Source organism: Rutilus rutilus, assembly GCF_951802725.1.
Source record: "Rutilus rutilus genome assembly, chromosome: 9".
Classification (NCBI taxonomy): domain Eukaryota; kingdom Metazoa; phylum Chordata; class Actinopteri; order Cypriniformes; family Leuciscidae; genus Rutilus; species Rutilus rutilus.
Window position 1 is genome coordinate 23,436,174 of NC_140223.1, and position 16,848 is coordinate 23,453,021.

The following is a 16,848-nucleotide window of genomic DNA, read 5'->3' on the forward strand; positions in this document are numbered from 1 at the left end:
GAGAAAATGGGAGACAGAGTTCCCAAAGGACGTGGCAAAAATAAAACCCTCCACCTAATGACACCGTATTGACCGTACCGTCCCCCATTGAGCTACACGTCCTCGTCAGGTTTACGCGACACATTCTGCAGCTGAACTACTAGTGCTGCAGCTCTTACACAACACAGCCAGTGAAACAAACAGTGTGAACTAGCGTCAGTTCGCCTATGATGATGATGATGATGATTCAACAATTTAACAAAGAGATATATACACTATACATATATATCTTGTATATGTATACAAGTATGCTGTACATCAGACATTACAGTGTAGGACGTTTTGCTGCTTTATTAGTGGGATGATCGTTTTGGCCATTGCCTAGCACTTGCCGCAAAATTCAAGTTTAAATGGATACGGTAGTTCACTCCCAATATCACTCGACACCTTCCAGGTCATTTTCGTTTTTTTTTTTTTTTTAAACCAACAATTTTCCAATGATTTAACTAGTCTAGCAAGATGTGTAACATTCATCCGCTGTAAACTGCTGTCCATGGAAAACAAAATGGTGGCAACAGAGCCATGCTACCTTAAAGTCCAAGCTACGAGATCAAATTACGGGGAAAAAATAGGCTAAGCTAACGACGCAAATGGAAAAGATTGCCAGCCTTCATTTTAATCAGCCTTCAGTCACACTCTTATTTGACAGCAGAAGGGAAACGTGCTTCATCTGCTGTTAAACATTTGCCTTCGGCTGTTTAGTCGAGGATCATCTAAATCTATACGAGTATCAAGACCTACATGGATGCTGGATACTCAACTTTTTAAGAGACAACTAATGTTACAGTTTAAAAAGATGTCATCAGTAAGAAAATGCTGTGCACGATTCATCCCGACAGCACCTTTAAATTTAGCTCGAATGTATTGAATAACTTCAATTAGACACCTTTCATTAAAAGTTGTGCTATTTACTGATCATAACCCGCTAGTGTTACAAAAATGTCCTTTGCGAAGGTGCTACATTGACTCATGTTTGATATCCCTGAGAAGAGATGTGATTCAGGAATACAGATTCAGTGTGACACTGGATTCACACTCAAGTCAAGCTAATTAGTATGACATCAGAACAATGACGCTGTCTGCTATCGAATGTAGATGTTGAATTAAAATGAAAAGCTGGCAATGCAATTAAAAAGCACAAACATGTTCCACATGACTCAAAACTAAAGTATGTATTCATCTTCTAAGTAGACACGATAAAAAAAAAGTAGCGCCATATGCCACTGGGATATTTTTTGAAGAGTAGAAACATCAAAACCTATTAGTTTGATCTAGAATGATTAGGCTATATCATCATCATTACTTTGTTAGAACTTACTAAAAAAATATTTATGAATTTCTTCATAATTATAGCTTGCATCCCCCTTAAAAAAGAATGAAAGTGAAAACGGTTTTGCATATCTAGCGTTAGCATTTAAGGTAGTATGGCACACACCCCTTTTAAAACATTCAAGGGTGGGGATCCAATTAATGCCTTGATTACAATTCAGTCGTACAGCAATTTCTTTCTCCTAGATTTCATCAGTGAGAGCTTTGGTTAGTTGAAACCATGTGAGACCAGCAAAACAGTGGAACAAAAAAAAGGAGAACAAAAAAGAAAGAAAAAAGGAAAAGAAAGGAAAATTACTATGAAAAGAACGCTCAGCATTTTTTGTCTTTTGTCTTTAAATGATTATAAAGAGAAAGTTCTATCCTTACTGGTCCTACAATTGCTAATGAATACGTCTACATCTTAACATTAAGTACATAACATCTACGACTACTCACTAAAGAGAGAGTGTGAGATATAGAAAGGGGAAAAACGACAAAAGGAGAGTGAGAGGGGAGGGGAAATGTGAAAAATACCAACCAAGAAGTGTATAGACCACTACACTGGCATCAAGACAGCACTCTTTTACAAGGTAAAGTCATATTCCTGTATTTTTTTTTCTTTTTTTTGTTTTGTTTTTTTACACACTACTAAAATACAATGATCAACATAAGATTACTGAATGAGGTGACAGGGAATGAAGAGAAACAATTGATAAATACAGTACATAATATCTGTATTATTGTCATTGTTATATTTAGTATAATCATTAACATCCACAAAAATATTGATAAAAATCCATCCCTATTTAAATTGAAAAGAAGTTCGGGATCATTTTCTTTCTTCTTTTTTTTTTTTTTGTACGTTTGTCTTTTTTGAAACAGCTCAAACAGTTAGCACAAAGTTCTCCTTGTCTTTTTAAAATCATATGACTTTATCACGTCTTTCTTGAGAAAGAATCCAGCATTCTGCCTCACCTGTTAGTTTAGTGAAATGAACAAACGGAAAAACTAAACAAAACAAAAAAGAAAAGCAAAACCCCCAAAAATAAATAAAGAGAAATCAAACATTTTCAACAAGATCGAAAAACAGCATACATCAGTCAATTCATATTTCTAAATGCCATTTGTGTCTCATCAAATCCAGTCCCCACATGTACAACAAATGTGTGTAGCAGCTACTGGTTTCAATCAGTTTCAGTGTTTCTGAGGAAATGAACTATTGCTACCAATAAACTCATCTGTCATCTCTGATATTCTAGAATAAAATCCCTGGAAAGAGATCATTTAAAAGTACAGTCTTCAAATCAACGCAAGCCAAGACTCGAGATTTGCAAGTGTTATCCTGTGTGGAAGGAAAGAAAGAAACGGCTTCCACGGCGGTCCTTCACATGACCCATGTTAGAGACTGTCAGTTGACATGTGCAAATAGAAAATGATAAATTCTCTCTCACAGTGCAATGATTTACTTAATTTCAAAACAACACTTTAATATCTTTTTCAATATCTGTCTCAGGCTAAAATAAATTAATTTGTAATCTCCTTTAAAGTAACTCTCACAGGACTGAGGTAATGGTATAAAAGACTTGGTTTTCCTAATCGTAGAGCAATTTCAAAACATTTGTAATATTCGAATCGTCCGGCGCACGGGAAAAAGAAGCCCACACTAGAACACCAAATGAAACGTTAGCATGAAATTGAAATGTCTCGACACGGTTTGAAATCATAACTCTGATGTGTGCTTTGGATTTTGTGGTGATTTCTGTATATTGTCTTTGTAAGCTGTGCACATCTTCTTAACGTACTATCTAATCCGTATGCTGGTATGAAACCTGCACAGTTGTAAAGCCGACGGTATTTACAAAGCGAGCTAACAGTGTTGGATTGAGTTTCGTCCGTACTGGGGTAAATCACGGCCTTTGTGCTACAGGTGGACCTCGGTTACTGCATTGAGCCTCACTGACATATTGCGTCTTGCGCACAATACAACCTCTATGACACCGTCACAAAAATATGGTTCTCTCTCAGAAACAGTTTGATGCAGTGAACAGAATAATATTTACAGGTTCAGAATTCTTTTCTTTTTAAATCTCATTTCACAAAGTATTAAAAGGAAAGCTTTTTCTTCTTCTTTTTTTTTTTTTTTCTCTCATCGACAACAAAAATGACATTTATAAAAAAGGACTGTGAAAATATTGTAGTCCTCTTATTGCCCAAAATAGGTAATCATGGTTAACAAGACATCACAATAAACATAGAACAGAGCTACTAAGATTTTTTTTTGAGTTACCCACTCATTGCGGTTTAGGCTTGAATTAAAAATGTCTGAGTCATCTCGATCCGTTTTCTTGCTCGAATGAAATGAAACCTGAAAACGCGATAGACGAGGACTGTGAAATGAAACTGCTATTGGAAAATTACTACCTCAAAAAAACGACAAAAAAAAAGACATTAGTTTATGTTTACATGGTCGCTCTCATCAGAGAACTTTCAAGAACAATGAAGAACATCTAGAAACTCAAATGAACGTGTACACAATTAAAGATGACTAAAAGGAAAGACAAGAAAGGAAAAGTAAAATCCTAAGTCAAGGTCAGGGCTACACTAGGATAAAATATTCAAAAGCCAGGTTTTCAGTATAGTACAGCAGATTTGTTTTGTTTTTTTCTTTTGTTTTTTTCTTCTTGCTGAGATGATTCTGACGTTTGGGTTTGTTCTTCGTGTGGCGCCATCTCAGCTTTAGATTCCCGTTCAGCGCTGTAGTGCTTGAAGTTTAATGGCCTTTACCTGTACACAGAACCAATTAGAAACTCCGGCCAGTCTTCCCCGGGCCTCCTGATAAACTCTGCTGAAGCAAACAGACGAGTGTATCAGATCTCACACATATACTTCAGGAAAAAATGGTGTGTAAAATGTGCTGCATCTGAGCCTTACTGCAGGTGACAATCATTTTATGTCTGTGAATTGAACTCCATGAACCTTGTCACGGACACATTTGACAGCGGCATGTGTGTTTCTCATCATAAAGGCAGATTTGTAGATAAAATAAAATAAAAACATGGGGTCGATAAGATTTACTTTTACTACTTTTATCCTGCAAGGACCCATTCAATTAGCCAAAAGTGACAGTCAAGACATTTACGTTGAGCACAACTGTTTTCAACATTAATAATAAGAAATGTCATTTGAGCAGCAAATCAGCATATTAGAATGATTTCTGAACGATCATGTGACACTGAAGACTGCAATCACAGGAATAATCAGGGATGCACCAATATGAAAATTTTGGCCGATACCGATAACCGATAATTATTTATATTTGAAAGCCGATAACAGATATATTGGCCTGATTACAAAAACAAAAGTCTCACTATTAAAAGCCATGCCCCAAGCACACAATTATAATGATGTTTTCATTATAATTTTATGTAGCCTATATGACAGACTTGCACTGCACATGTTGCACTGAACTGTATTTTCCTTTTTTGAAGTGATTCCAATCATATTTCAGGCAATTCATCATGGCATCAGCTGTAGGAAATAAACCATTATTTATTGGCTTTAATATATCGGCCAAATTTTCTGATCGTACCGATAACATTAAAAACGAACATATATCGGCCGATACCGATATGGTGGCCGATATATTGTGCATCCCTAGTGAAAATACATTACAATGAAAAAACTGTTCATTTAAAAAAAGTTTGAATATTTTCTAGCCTAGTTTTTTTTTTTTTTTATCAAATAAATGCAGCATTGGTGAGATTTTAAAAACAAACAAAAAAATCTTACTGGCCCCAAATATTTTAACAGTAGTGTAAACTGTGTCTGTGTATAAATGTCTTTTCAATACCTGGTTTTATTTTTTTATTTAATATTAATGTTATTTATTTATTAAATGGGTGAGTTGGATCGGATAGTGAAGCAAAAGCAGCCCGCAAGTGTCAAGCATGGAATTAAAGTCCTTCGATACTATTTAAACTGCATCACTGACACCTTTGATTTAGTATTATTCTAAAACATGAAAAATAGTAATGAAGAATTAGCAGATGTGTCCAAACTTTCAACTGGCAATGCACTTCAGTTCAGTTTTTTTTTTTTATAAAAGTGAGCTTTTTAAAAGCATGCATTGTCTTTGGAAGTGCAGTGTGTTTGATAAACTGATGCTTCTGATTGTACACAGTAAATCTAGTGTAAATATAAAGTGTGTATCGATTCAGTCCGGCTGAAAGTTTGCTGCTGACAGCTTTAAATTGAAGTAGAGATGTTATATCGTTCACTATCAGAATCACTCCACCGTCAGCATCTTTTCATTATAAGCTTGGGTCGTGTAGGCTCAGATACAGAACACATCAGCACTTTTATGAAAACACATCTCATCTACATGGAGTTCAGACACATGTGTTAGTGTTTCAAGCATGCAGAAACTCTTCGGATGTCCATCCAACCAGGAAATGACAAGTTAAGAACCTGCTTGTCCGCTGCTGTTGCTTTCTCTGACTGCTGATGTGTACTTCAATCAAACGTTTGGAGAATCCATACAGATGGAGCGATTCTACCTACTCATTAAATCAATCATCCGTTTTGCCTCGAGGACAAAATGAGAAGCTCTTTAGGAAGATTATGGGCAACAAACCGCAGTCCGCAGGCCTCTTATCCAGACGACAGGTCACAGGTAAATGCCACGGAGCCACGGAGTCTGGCGTAATCGCAACTGAAGCATCACCGTAGGAGATAAAAAAAAAGGCTGGGTGCAAATATGAACTAAGTATAGGGGAGGGATTTTGACCAAATAAATGTGCATCCACTTATCCAGACACAGCGCATTTAAATAAGCGAGTCATCATCGATTTAGCTCTATCTGGCATCTCAGCATATACTCAAAATCACCTTTAAGTCCTTAAGACCTAGCTATACAAGAGAAGTGATTACGGAAACAGCGCCTTATCCGAAAAACCTGATGAATGACATCAGATGGCACCTAAGTCAACAGATTCTCAGCAAAGAGTGCTCACTTCCAGGTGCACACTAATCAAAGCCGCAACACCTGTGCATAATATCCAAATACAGCACTTCATGGAGGATACGAGTCGACGCGCGGCGCAAAAGAACTCTGGCAGTGAAAGAAAGCAACTGCGCAGTTTTGAGTAGACCCGCTCGCAGACATCATGCATGAAAGATCAGTCGAATGACAGACAGGCAGGCGGAGGATAAAGGAGGAACTAGTGACAAAGAGTAACGGGGAAAATGTGTAGCCTCCGCGCTTACGATGTTTGAGAAGCGGGAGACACTTTTAAAGGCTTTTAAAAGGCTTTAAAATGAGGATTTAATAACATAGATGTTCAATGAGAGATAAGACTTTTGAAATCCAGATTGTTGCATGTGAAGTTTAAATTCCCTTGTCTGGGACGTAAAAGCCCTTTAAAATGCCTTAAGGTGTTGATGAAAAAAAAAGAAAAGAAATAAGAGCACTACACGGATTCAACGTAAACTCATCTGAGATCAAAAGGAGAGGGAATCAAAATGAATAGGCAGATGGAACAGGAAGATAGTATGGTGAATAGATGCATAATTATGATGCACAAGTAAAACAAATATATATATATATTTATATTTCATAAATGGTACGGTATATCTACCTCAAATGAGATGGCAACCAACCACCTGTTAGGTTTCAATGGTATCCATTTGTAAAAGCTGTCGCAATCAAAGGACCCTAAAAGTGTACAGTTAGTAATGGTGTCAGTATGCATTCTGAGTGAAGTGATCACTCGTAAGTCATTTCAATCATTGCATGTGTTGCTAGCATGAATGAATGTTATCTATCAACCTTAAAGATCAGTCCACATCATTCCCTCAGTCTGATCTAGGTGAACAGCAGGAGAGTGCAGGAATAACTGTAACACATAGTAAATGTAATTGGTCATAACTTAATGCACAATACACACCGTGGCCATAAAGATATTTTAACACCTGAGTGGTGGGTGCATCAAACATCAAACCCTATTTGAAAGAACAAAATCCTGTCCACTACCGTAGCTTGCAATAGGAATCAGTAATATCGCAACGTTTTAGTCACGTGACGTCCATCAGACTTTTAAAGGCCGCATAAATATTGATTGCTTTCGCAAGCTACAGTATAGTGTGGAAGCAAGTTCAGCAAGAAAGTTGTTGTAAACATAAATGTAGTCGTAATCATACTAACAATAAATCAAATAATACAACCTTTTAAACAATTCTCTCTTTTTAAAGTTAGGCCTGATATATATATAAAAAAATCTTTTTATAAAAACTTAAAACAGACAATAAAACTTACAGACTAACAATTGCAAACTATAATTATTCACATCATATTAATTTTTCATCTGTTACATTTATCGCATATCAAATTAGTGTCTGAATTCAAAGTGTCTGAATTAAGATATGGGCTGGTATTAAAGATATTTGAGGTTCAATTAGGCTAAAATGTTGAGGAAAAATTAGCAAAAAGCTAAAAGTATTACATTTATTCCTGCTCTCCCCTTTTAAATATTTTTGTGCCAAACAATGAAGCAAAATGGAAAGAGATTTGTACATTTCAAAGAAGAAGAGAGAATGGAAAGTAAGAGAACATAATTTTTTTTTGTTTTTGTTTTTGTTTTTTTAACAAAGATCAAGTAATTGAATATAATCATTTACATTCATGCCAACAATAACAACATTAATGAATTCATCTGAAATCACAATTCATGCAGCAAGATACAAATGCTGTCAGAAATCACATATAAGCCTCAATCTGAGCAGCAAAACTGTGAACTTCACCAGCGTCGGGCGCCGGTCCAAACACTGGGGAACAAGACGACTGGCGAGATGTATACATTTATAGAAAAATCTTTTCTTTTCAGTTTGTGAGGATGCTACAGAGGCTAAGAGAAACAGCAGTTCATGTCAGGCAGTGAAAAAAAAAAAAAAAGAAAGAAAAAAAAAACTCTTTCTGCCTCCAGAACACTGTCAATCACAAGCGAGATGTTCTGAGGGTTTGAGGCCAACCTAAATTTGACTCTATTTAGGTTAGAAAAACTCAATCTGAAAGTCAAGCGCAAGGTGACATTGTTATTCTGAAAATCCCGTTTGGATTTATGAGTGCCCGGTCTGTTTAGCAAACTGTACTTAAGGGCAGAAGAGAGAGAGAGAAAGAGAAAAAAAAAACTTATTTGCTTTTCCTCCCAAACAAGAGATTGGAGGGGCACTGAAAGCAGAATGAATCAGAGGTGTGTGCAGATAGGCAATAAACAGTGTCCTCACATACAAAAGCTCTTATTCATTTTTCCAGCAGATCTGGACGGCGGTTGAAAAACCGTCTGGAGCCGGTAATTCCCTCGGCAGCCTGTGATTTAGAGCGGACTCCCTCATCAACCCCCCTGCGAGTCGGCTCCGGCTCCTTTTCTCTCACGCCCAAATCCTGCTCCATCTCTCCGCTCCGTTAAAGGTTAAAAACGAATGCACGGAAGGAATAATGAATGCCTATGGCTTCAAAGGGCAAGACAACATATTCTTATGACAGGGTTTCTCACAAGAGTTTATTATCGCCTTATTGATTTACATATGCACTTTGTGTGGGGGACCTTTCAAAGGCTGCCTCTGGTATGCCCATCATCTGCTGGAAAAATAAAAAAGCCATTGTGTGCGGGGAAACAAAATACCGGGTTGAAAATGAGAGAAGAACTAATTGTGAGATTTCTGTCCTCCGGGCTGGCACATGAACAAAAGCACACTGACACATCACACTGCTGCTGACAGCCGGTACAAGTTCACAGTTTGTTATCCTGAAGTTGACAGAAAGAGAGAGACAGAAAGAGAGAGAGAGAGAGAGAGAGAGAGGGGAATGCTGGTGGGAATGCAGAAATGTTAGCAATGCTAAAACCAACGCTATCTAACTTTAGCTATTTGCCAGGGCACCTGCTTTGCACTAATGAGACCGTGATTTCACATTTTTCAGCTTTCAAATGAGAGATGTTTTTATAGCCTTGTTCCTGATAATTAGTATCAGTAAAACATGCACATCTATCGCACCTTTGGACCAGCCGCAACCTATTACATCTGAGGTGATTTATTTAGCACATAACTTCTTTTGATTTCACGTACTCGCATATCACACATTCTTTTAGTCCTATTAGTTGTGTTAGAAAAATTCATTCTTTCAGGACAAATTCAATTTTGAAACTTTATTAGCTAATTAATTTATTAGCTAGCTAACATTATGGAGGGAATTCATTAAAAAGATGCACCACATTTGTAGAAGGTATTTCAGTGCAAAATTCTTCATTCTTTCTGTACGAACACGCCTCCTTTCTATGAACAGAATTTTATTTTGTGGGCATTTTATAATGATGGAGAACATAATTGTAACCAGGCATGCGCGGTTTCTACATGCTACCGAGCCAATTTAGGTGTCTGGATCAAGTTAAGTTGATCAAATTGTGGTAATCTGCTGCATTTGGGACTGTAAGATGGTGAATTGTGCCATGCAAATTGTGCTCAGCACATATTTTGTGGGGTATTTGGACTGTTACCCAATTAGGTGAACTGGAGGCTAAAACAAAGCTGACAGCTAGTGCAAATACGCTACTATGCTACAATTCAGCAATTCATTTTTAGTGAATTCCCTCTTGATGTTTAAATGTATCCAACTAGTTTATATGTCAATGCAACTTTATTCTTCTACTGGTGAGCCAGTGGCTCGCTCTCCAGATGAACTTTCGATCTGGTCTTTTTTTCTTAAAGCACGGCAAAGAAAACGCACTCTAAAAACTAAGATAGCAGCTGCTAGAGTCTAAAAGCGCTAACTCTGGCAGGGTGGAGTTAGCATTAGGTGGCAGAGAACAGAGAAACTGTAACGGTGGTGAGCAGGGTACTTACAGCAATGCTGTGTCCGAAGCCGGAGCCGGGTTGGGGACTAGCAGCGCTAATGTAGTTGCCCACGCCGGAGTCCTGGCTGGTGGGGCCGTACAGGTCAGCCACTGGCCCGGGGCTGCTGGCTCCAGGAAAGGCTCCAGGCCGGGGCGGGTTGGTGCCTGCCGGAGAAGTGGCCGTGCCAACAGTGATGTGAGCAGGGTTGCTAGTCAGGACTGCTGGTGTGTAGTTTGACTAACAAGCTTAGCAAAAGCATGCACTATAAGCACAACATGTCATATTTTGTAAGGAAGTCTTATGTGTGTATGTCTACACAGCCTGGGGTGTTTTGGGAATAGCAGCCTAATGTGTTCTCATCCAAAAGGTATGAATTGAAAAATAAAGAAACTCTGCACATAGACACACACACATCGCACAAAGCAAACTAGTCAGCTCTACTTTAAGCTAGCGACTGCTGCAGCAATGTATCTCATCATTCATGCAGATGAAAGAGCGTCCGGACGCACATCGCCCGCATTCACATGGCATGCGTGCCGGTCAAGTAGGTTTTAGGCAAGCATAGAGAGCTGGACTGCGGTGTGATGAGATCTATCTGATTTTTTTCCCCTCTGAGGGCATCTGTGATGTTTAAAAGTGCGAGTCGCTTCCTTGCAGGTTCCTTTCATTATCATAACCTCACCCCTCTCATACACTCCCTTTCCCCCAATCTCATATCAAGTGCTCTACGCCCCATCCTCCTTCAAATTTGACTGCCGGTTCTCCAGTCCCTTTCTGAAAATTGCATGGGGGACTTTGCCACAACACCCCCTATCTAATCAACACCTGTCATTGAGAAAGTGGTCTTTTTTCTTTTTTTTTTAATATATACAGCAGTGATTATCTGGCAGTCAACGTCAGGGGGCTATCGGGCCTAGCAGCTGAGGAAATTGCTGAGGGTGTCTTGGGTAAAAAGGTTGAAGACTGAATCATGGAGTTTCCTCTCCACTGCAAGTGCAGCTCCACTTTTGCTAAAACTACATTTGGGTCTGAAAGCAGAAACCGTTAAAGATGATGCCTGGGAGCCGAAATTAAACACTCGCCAAGCGCAAAATTCTGCCTTTGGTGAGTAAATAAAATGTTGCCGGGTAACTTTATTAGGAACATAAAACAGTTTAAGTTGAATTGTAAGAATGGCTGTGATGTGTGCGTCTTCTAATGACAGAAGTGCATCAACTGTGCTTAAAGTTCTTTAACAATGCTTACATCGTCACTAGAAGTAAGGTTCACAAACACAAAACAAATCTACAGGAAATTATGTCTCGTCATTTTTTTTTTTTATGTCAGATGCAGTTTCAACAAGAAACATATGTTTATTCAACTGTCAAAAGGATTAATAAAAAATAAAAACACAGTGTCAACTAAACCTGCTGAAAATATTTGTGTTAATTGAAATAAAATAAAGATAAAATATTAGGTAACTTTAACTAACTGAAATGAGTTTAAGATGAAGCACTAAAATGACTAATAAATAAAACCTAAACCTGAACAAATTATGGCTAAAATAAATATAAATAAAAAGCTATATAGTAAATAAATAATAAATAAATCTAAAAAATTCAACTAAAATTAAAATGAAACCTGCTTATAAAAAATAAAATATATATAAATAGTAAATGAATAATACTGAAATAACACTGAATGGCAGACTCTGGCAGCAAAGTTTGTTTGTCGAAGTTAGAACCTCTAAACACAAATTCACGGAGCAGAAATACTGACAAATGTGTGAAAGGAGCAAGGAGGGGATGGAGGGGGTTTTGGGGGGGATATTACAATTAGACTATAATTATATCAGACCACTTGAGCCATGGCTGCTGTCATTCGCAGATGACCCCTCCATTTCATAGCTGTTGAGAGGCGAATTAAGGAAAATAAAAACAAATGCATGAATTAAATTAAATGAACGCGCTCAGAAACTTTGAGGCCCCTTGCTGTGCCCCGCTCATTTTTCTCCTACGCACAGCCCTCTATGACACTTCCATTAATAAGCGAATATTAAATCAAGTTCCTCCACAGGCGGAGGCCTTCAGATCAGCGCCCATTGAAGAGGGAGTCTATTACTGCAGCAGCCTCCAAAAAACTCAGGAGGGTAAAATATATCTGTATGAATGGAATATTAGCCCGGAGGGATCGGGTAGGAGAGCAAATACGTTAGATAGGGGGCAATATGCCGCCGTGGGTAAACTGAACGAGGTAGACTCACACAATCTGTCTGCTTTTCACATAAATGAGGACACAGACAACAGGAGAGGTGAGCGGCTCTACAGTCAGAGCTCTCACATCTAAATGTCAGCGTATCAAAATAGCGTCAGCTACTTCTAGGGATGATGGGAAAGCGTGTATTATCCGCTGCTAGATTTGAGTGGAAGGGAAGATGGCTGTCACTGGTGTACCACCTGTCTGCAACTAGACCACTGTAATATGATGCACAATTAAGCAAGGGAGAACAAAGTGACCAAATAACTATTTCCCATTTCTCGGAAAAAGAAATGGGTAAAAAGTGCACAAATAATTTAGTAAATCAGTATTTTTGTCTTGATTTAAAATTCAAATAATAAAAGATTAGAATCTTTAAAAGAAAATATATTCACTTCAGAAGCAAAACTTATTTAAAAAATAGGATTATTTTAATAATAATAAATTAGATTAAATATAAGATTATTTTCAGAGAGTATTTATTTATTATTACTAATATTTTAAGCATTAACCTTTTCAAGTAAGATTTATGCTTAATGATAATAATAATACCAATTTTATTATTATTATTATTGGAAAACAAAACAAAAATACTGATAAAGGTGATTTAGGTGATCAATATTTAGAAAAACTACATAGATCACAGGTTCTCCTAAATGTTAACTCGCATCTTGAAATTGTTCTCGGAAAGATCTGGATCACGAATCCAGATCACCAAATCACAAATAAACCCTTCTAATATAAGAGGGGTGAAACCAGCACACTGTAAGTGACAGCCCTGGTTAGCATCACGTCCTGGGCTATGACTGGCTTCTGTATTCCCAATACGCCTCCGCTAATAAGACACAGTGATTCGCTGTCTTTTATAGCCTTCAATGGGGATGTGCTCATTAACAGAACAAGAAATTGTTTTTGTAGCTCAATACTGCTGTGAAACTAATTCATACACATTAGCAACTATTATGGATTTATTTCAAAACCCCCCATTAAGTGCAATGTGTCTAAGAGCATGCGATCATTTAAAGACCAACTTTCATTTAAAGAAAGGGAAAGCGTCGTTATAGGTCATAAGACATCTTGGAAGTTAAGTACATTGCTCACAAGGTTGAAAGAAACGCAGAACATTAAAATCAACAACCGCCAATACCGTCAACATTCCTTGGCATTCCATAACTGGGATCTGAACCATAAACAGTCTGGTTGCTGGCGTGGATGTCTAATCCACACATGCCTCAATGTCTGCAAGACAGTTTACTAGTCATTACCATGGCTCTTGACAGCACTTATTTTTCTTTTTTTTTTCTGCTTAAGACGTGTCTTGTTTACTGCCAAGAGCTCAAGACCGCCTTCCTTTGAACTAGAGGCTACTGAATATAAAGTGGAGCACTACTGTTTTTAAGAGGACCGAACGTCAGTTCAGAGGTGCACTACCATAAAGCATTACAAAATATGCCAAGAGTTTGGGAATAGCAAAACTCTTCCCTTTAAATATGCTGTCAAAACAAGACAGGGGTTTTTTTTTTTTTTTTACCATGCTACACACTCTTCTCAGTTTCACTCATTAGTTTATGTAATTCTACATACAGCGGCCAAAAAATGTATTTGAACACTTAAGCCACATTTAAAATGTCAGAACTTATTTGCATGAGAAAAAATATCAAATTATCCTGCATATTTTTTCTTGCTATATCTAAAATGTCTATATTCCACTAGCATTTGACAACCAGAATGGGCCATTTAAAACCTCACAAACGTATGTTTTATGCAATATTTTACTTAGAAAGTGTGCCTGTGTTATCCTTTACAGTAAATTACACTTGGTTTGGTATTCTGTATGCATTGCAATGACATTCGTTCATTTTAAAGTGTGACTTTAAGGGATAGTTTACACATAAATGAACATCTGTCATCATTTACTTATCCTCGCGCAGCTCCAAACCTGCATGACATTTTCTTTGTCAGAACACAAAAAGTAGATCCATGCAATAAAAAAAGGATCTAAAATGACACCAAAACAACCCACTTTTGTGTTCTACAGAAGACAGAAAGTCACACTGGTTTGGAATGGCATGATGGTGAATAAATGATGGCAGAATGAACTATCTTTTCAAGTGTCTAAATACATTTCGGAGCCACTGTACTGTATACGTGAACAAACAGAATGAACACATAACAAAAAAGTATGCAAATAAAGGAATGCATGAACAATTTATCTCAATATGTGATACTGTGTCCAAGTGCGGCAACTAAGCGATAAAATCAACTTCCAACAAATGGCTTGTCATTTTATTCTCAAGTACATGAAGTCGGATGTTTAGATATCATTAATCACATGCCAGCAGGCTGACAGTTGAGCGGTATGGAGCCAATGGGTGTGTGATACATACATACGTGCCTGAGTATGTACTGCACAAGATATGAACGCATTAATTGAACAGGGACCGTGACCGCAGCCAAATCCCGCTTTCCCGGATATATCTCCGCAGTACATACGCATGTATACGTGCTCATGTATATACACTCCCTCAAATCCACAGGCAAAATGACAATGCTACGACACTTCAAGCAAACTGCAAGGATGCACAAATCCCTCGCTTTCCCTTCTCATCTGTCCACCCCTCTCTCGTTTTAATGAATGGCAGGGTGATGAATAAACGGCATGAATCAAATCAATCATTGAATGAAGGAGAGGCGGGTACACACCTGGGCTCTTATACTGATCCGGGCTGGCCAGGTGCTGGAGAGGGGAGTTGCAGGCTGATGTGGCATGCTCGCTTTGCAGCAGCTGAGCCGCCTGGGGGCCCAGGGAGCCATAGTCCGCAAAGGAGAAGGGGGGCCCCCGTTGGTCGCTTGGCGAGGAATAGAAACCGTAATCGGGGAAGCCTGGGAGATACAGTACAGGGGAGGAGGAGGAAGGGAGGAGGATGAGGGGTGGGACTCCATCATTGGGGGAAATAGGACTTTGCATAGTAATGTTATGAAGCAATGTTTACTATCTGACTTGCATGGTTGTACAATGCAGCGCGCACTGGGAAGATAGATAGATAAATAGGTGAGTTTGTAAAGCCACATCTCGCTGTTTCCCCTGTGTGTGTGTGTGTGTGTGTGAGAGTGAATGTGTGAAGACTTACTGGCCGCCACTGTACAGTACACTACTATAAACACTTGTGTTTGCTGCAGACGGAGGTACTGGCACACTACACATCACATAAGCATACGGAAGTCATGGTTTTAAAAACTTTTGATTGGAGATTACATAAAAACTGACTGACCTTAATAGTTCATCTGAGAAAGGAACGCTCTTTATTTGAAATGCTAATTTGCATTTCAGCATCCACAAATAACAAGCAGGAAAATAACTAGAATACCACTGTCTACAAACTCCTAACTAAACCACAAATCATGTGTTGCGTAATGTCATCCTCTTTAAAAACAGCAGATTTATAAACGTGAATAACTTTTCTTTAATATGTGAAAGTATTTGGAAATCATTGTTAAAATCTAAGGGTATGTTATTTGTTTTATTTTATTGTGCTCGAGTGCATGTGTGTGTCAATTTATTATCCAATCTATTACGAGTGAAAAGACGCTTTTACATATTGCATTGGAAAGTTTTTTGGAGTCACATAAAAATGTATGAATGTCATTTCATTAGATATCACAATATCAAATCAAAGTGCATTTATTTTAAACTAAAAACAACTAAAATGTTTCCCAAAAGATATAACATTTAATATAAAGTGAATAAAACTAAATTTGCTAGATTTTTGTGTCCATACCATGCCACTTTGTTTGAAATTTTGTATCTAATGATGCAATGAGATTCAGACATTTAAAAGTGTGACTTCAGTGTCAAAATACTTAGTATGTGTGTTTGTGCGTGTATACAGTACCTGTCAAAAGTTTGGAAACATTACTATATTTAATGTTTTAGAAAGAAGCCTTTTATGCTCACCAAGCCTGTATTTATTTGATAAAAAATACAGAAAAAAATATAACATTGTGAAATATTATTACAATTTAAAATAAAGGTTTTCTGTTTTAATATACTTTAAAATATAATTAATTTCTGTGATGCAAAGCTGAATTTTCAGCATCATTATTTTAGTCTTCAGTGTCACATGATCCTTCAGAAATCAATCTAATATGCTGATTTATTTTCAATGTTGGAAACAGTTTGCTGCTTAATATTTTTTTTTATAACCTGTGATACTTTTTTCAGGATTCTCTGATGAATAAAGTTAAAAAAAGAACAGCATTTATAAAAAAAAAAAAAAAATCTTTGTAACAATATACACTACCATTAAAAAGTTTGGGGTCAGTAATTGTTTTCTTTCTTTCCTGAAAGAAATGAACACTCTTATTCAGCAAGGATGT

At 37.5% G+C, this 16,848-nt stretch overlaps 1 protein-coding gene across 27 annotated transcripts in view; it reads right to left on the reverse strand.

Moving 5' to 3' along the window:
- Positions 1-413: 413 nt before the first annotated feature.
- Positions 414-16,848, reverse strand: part of msi2b (musashi RNA-binding protein 2b) — a 265,052-nt gene continuing 248,617 nt past the window's right edge. For 3 of the 27 annotated variants that reach the window (XR_014628587.1, XR_014628590.1, XR_014628593.1), the window contains 5 exons: positions 15,175-15,354; positions 10,246-10,400; positions 7,178-7,244; positions 6,987-7,063; positions 414-4,192 (listed from right to left, as the gene is read on the reverse strand). Coding sequence is in view for 20 of the 27 variants with exons in the window: in XM_084418179.1 (XP_084274305.1) it covers positions 7,022-7,063; positions 10,246-10,400; positions 15,175-15,354 (377 nt within the window). In the remaining 7 variants the exon portion in view is untranslated. Of the gene's footprint in view, positions 4,196-6,986; positions 7,064-7,177; positions 7,245-10,245; positions 10,401-15,174; positions 15,355-16,848 lie in introns of all 27 variants that reach the window. The other 24 variants (XR_014628588.1, XR_014628589.1, XR_014628592.1 and 21 more) reach the window with 9 other exon arrangements.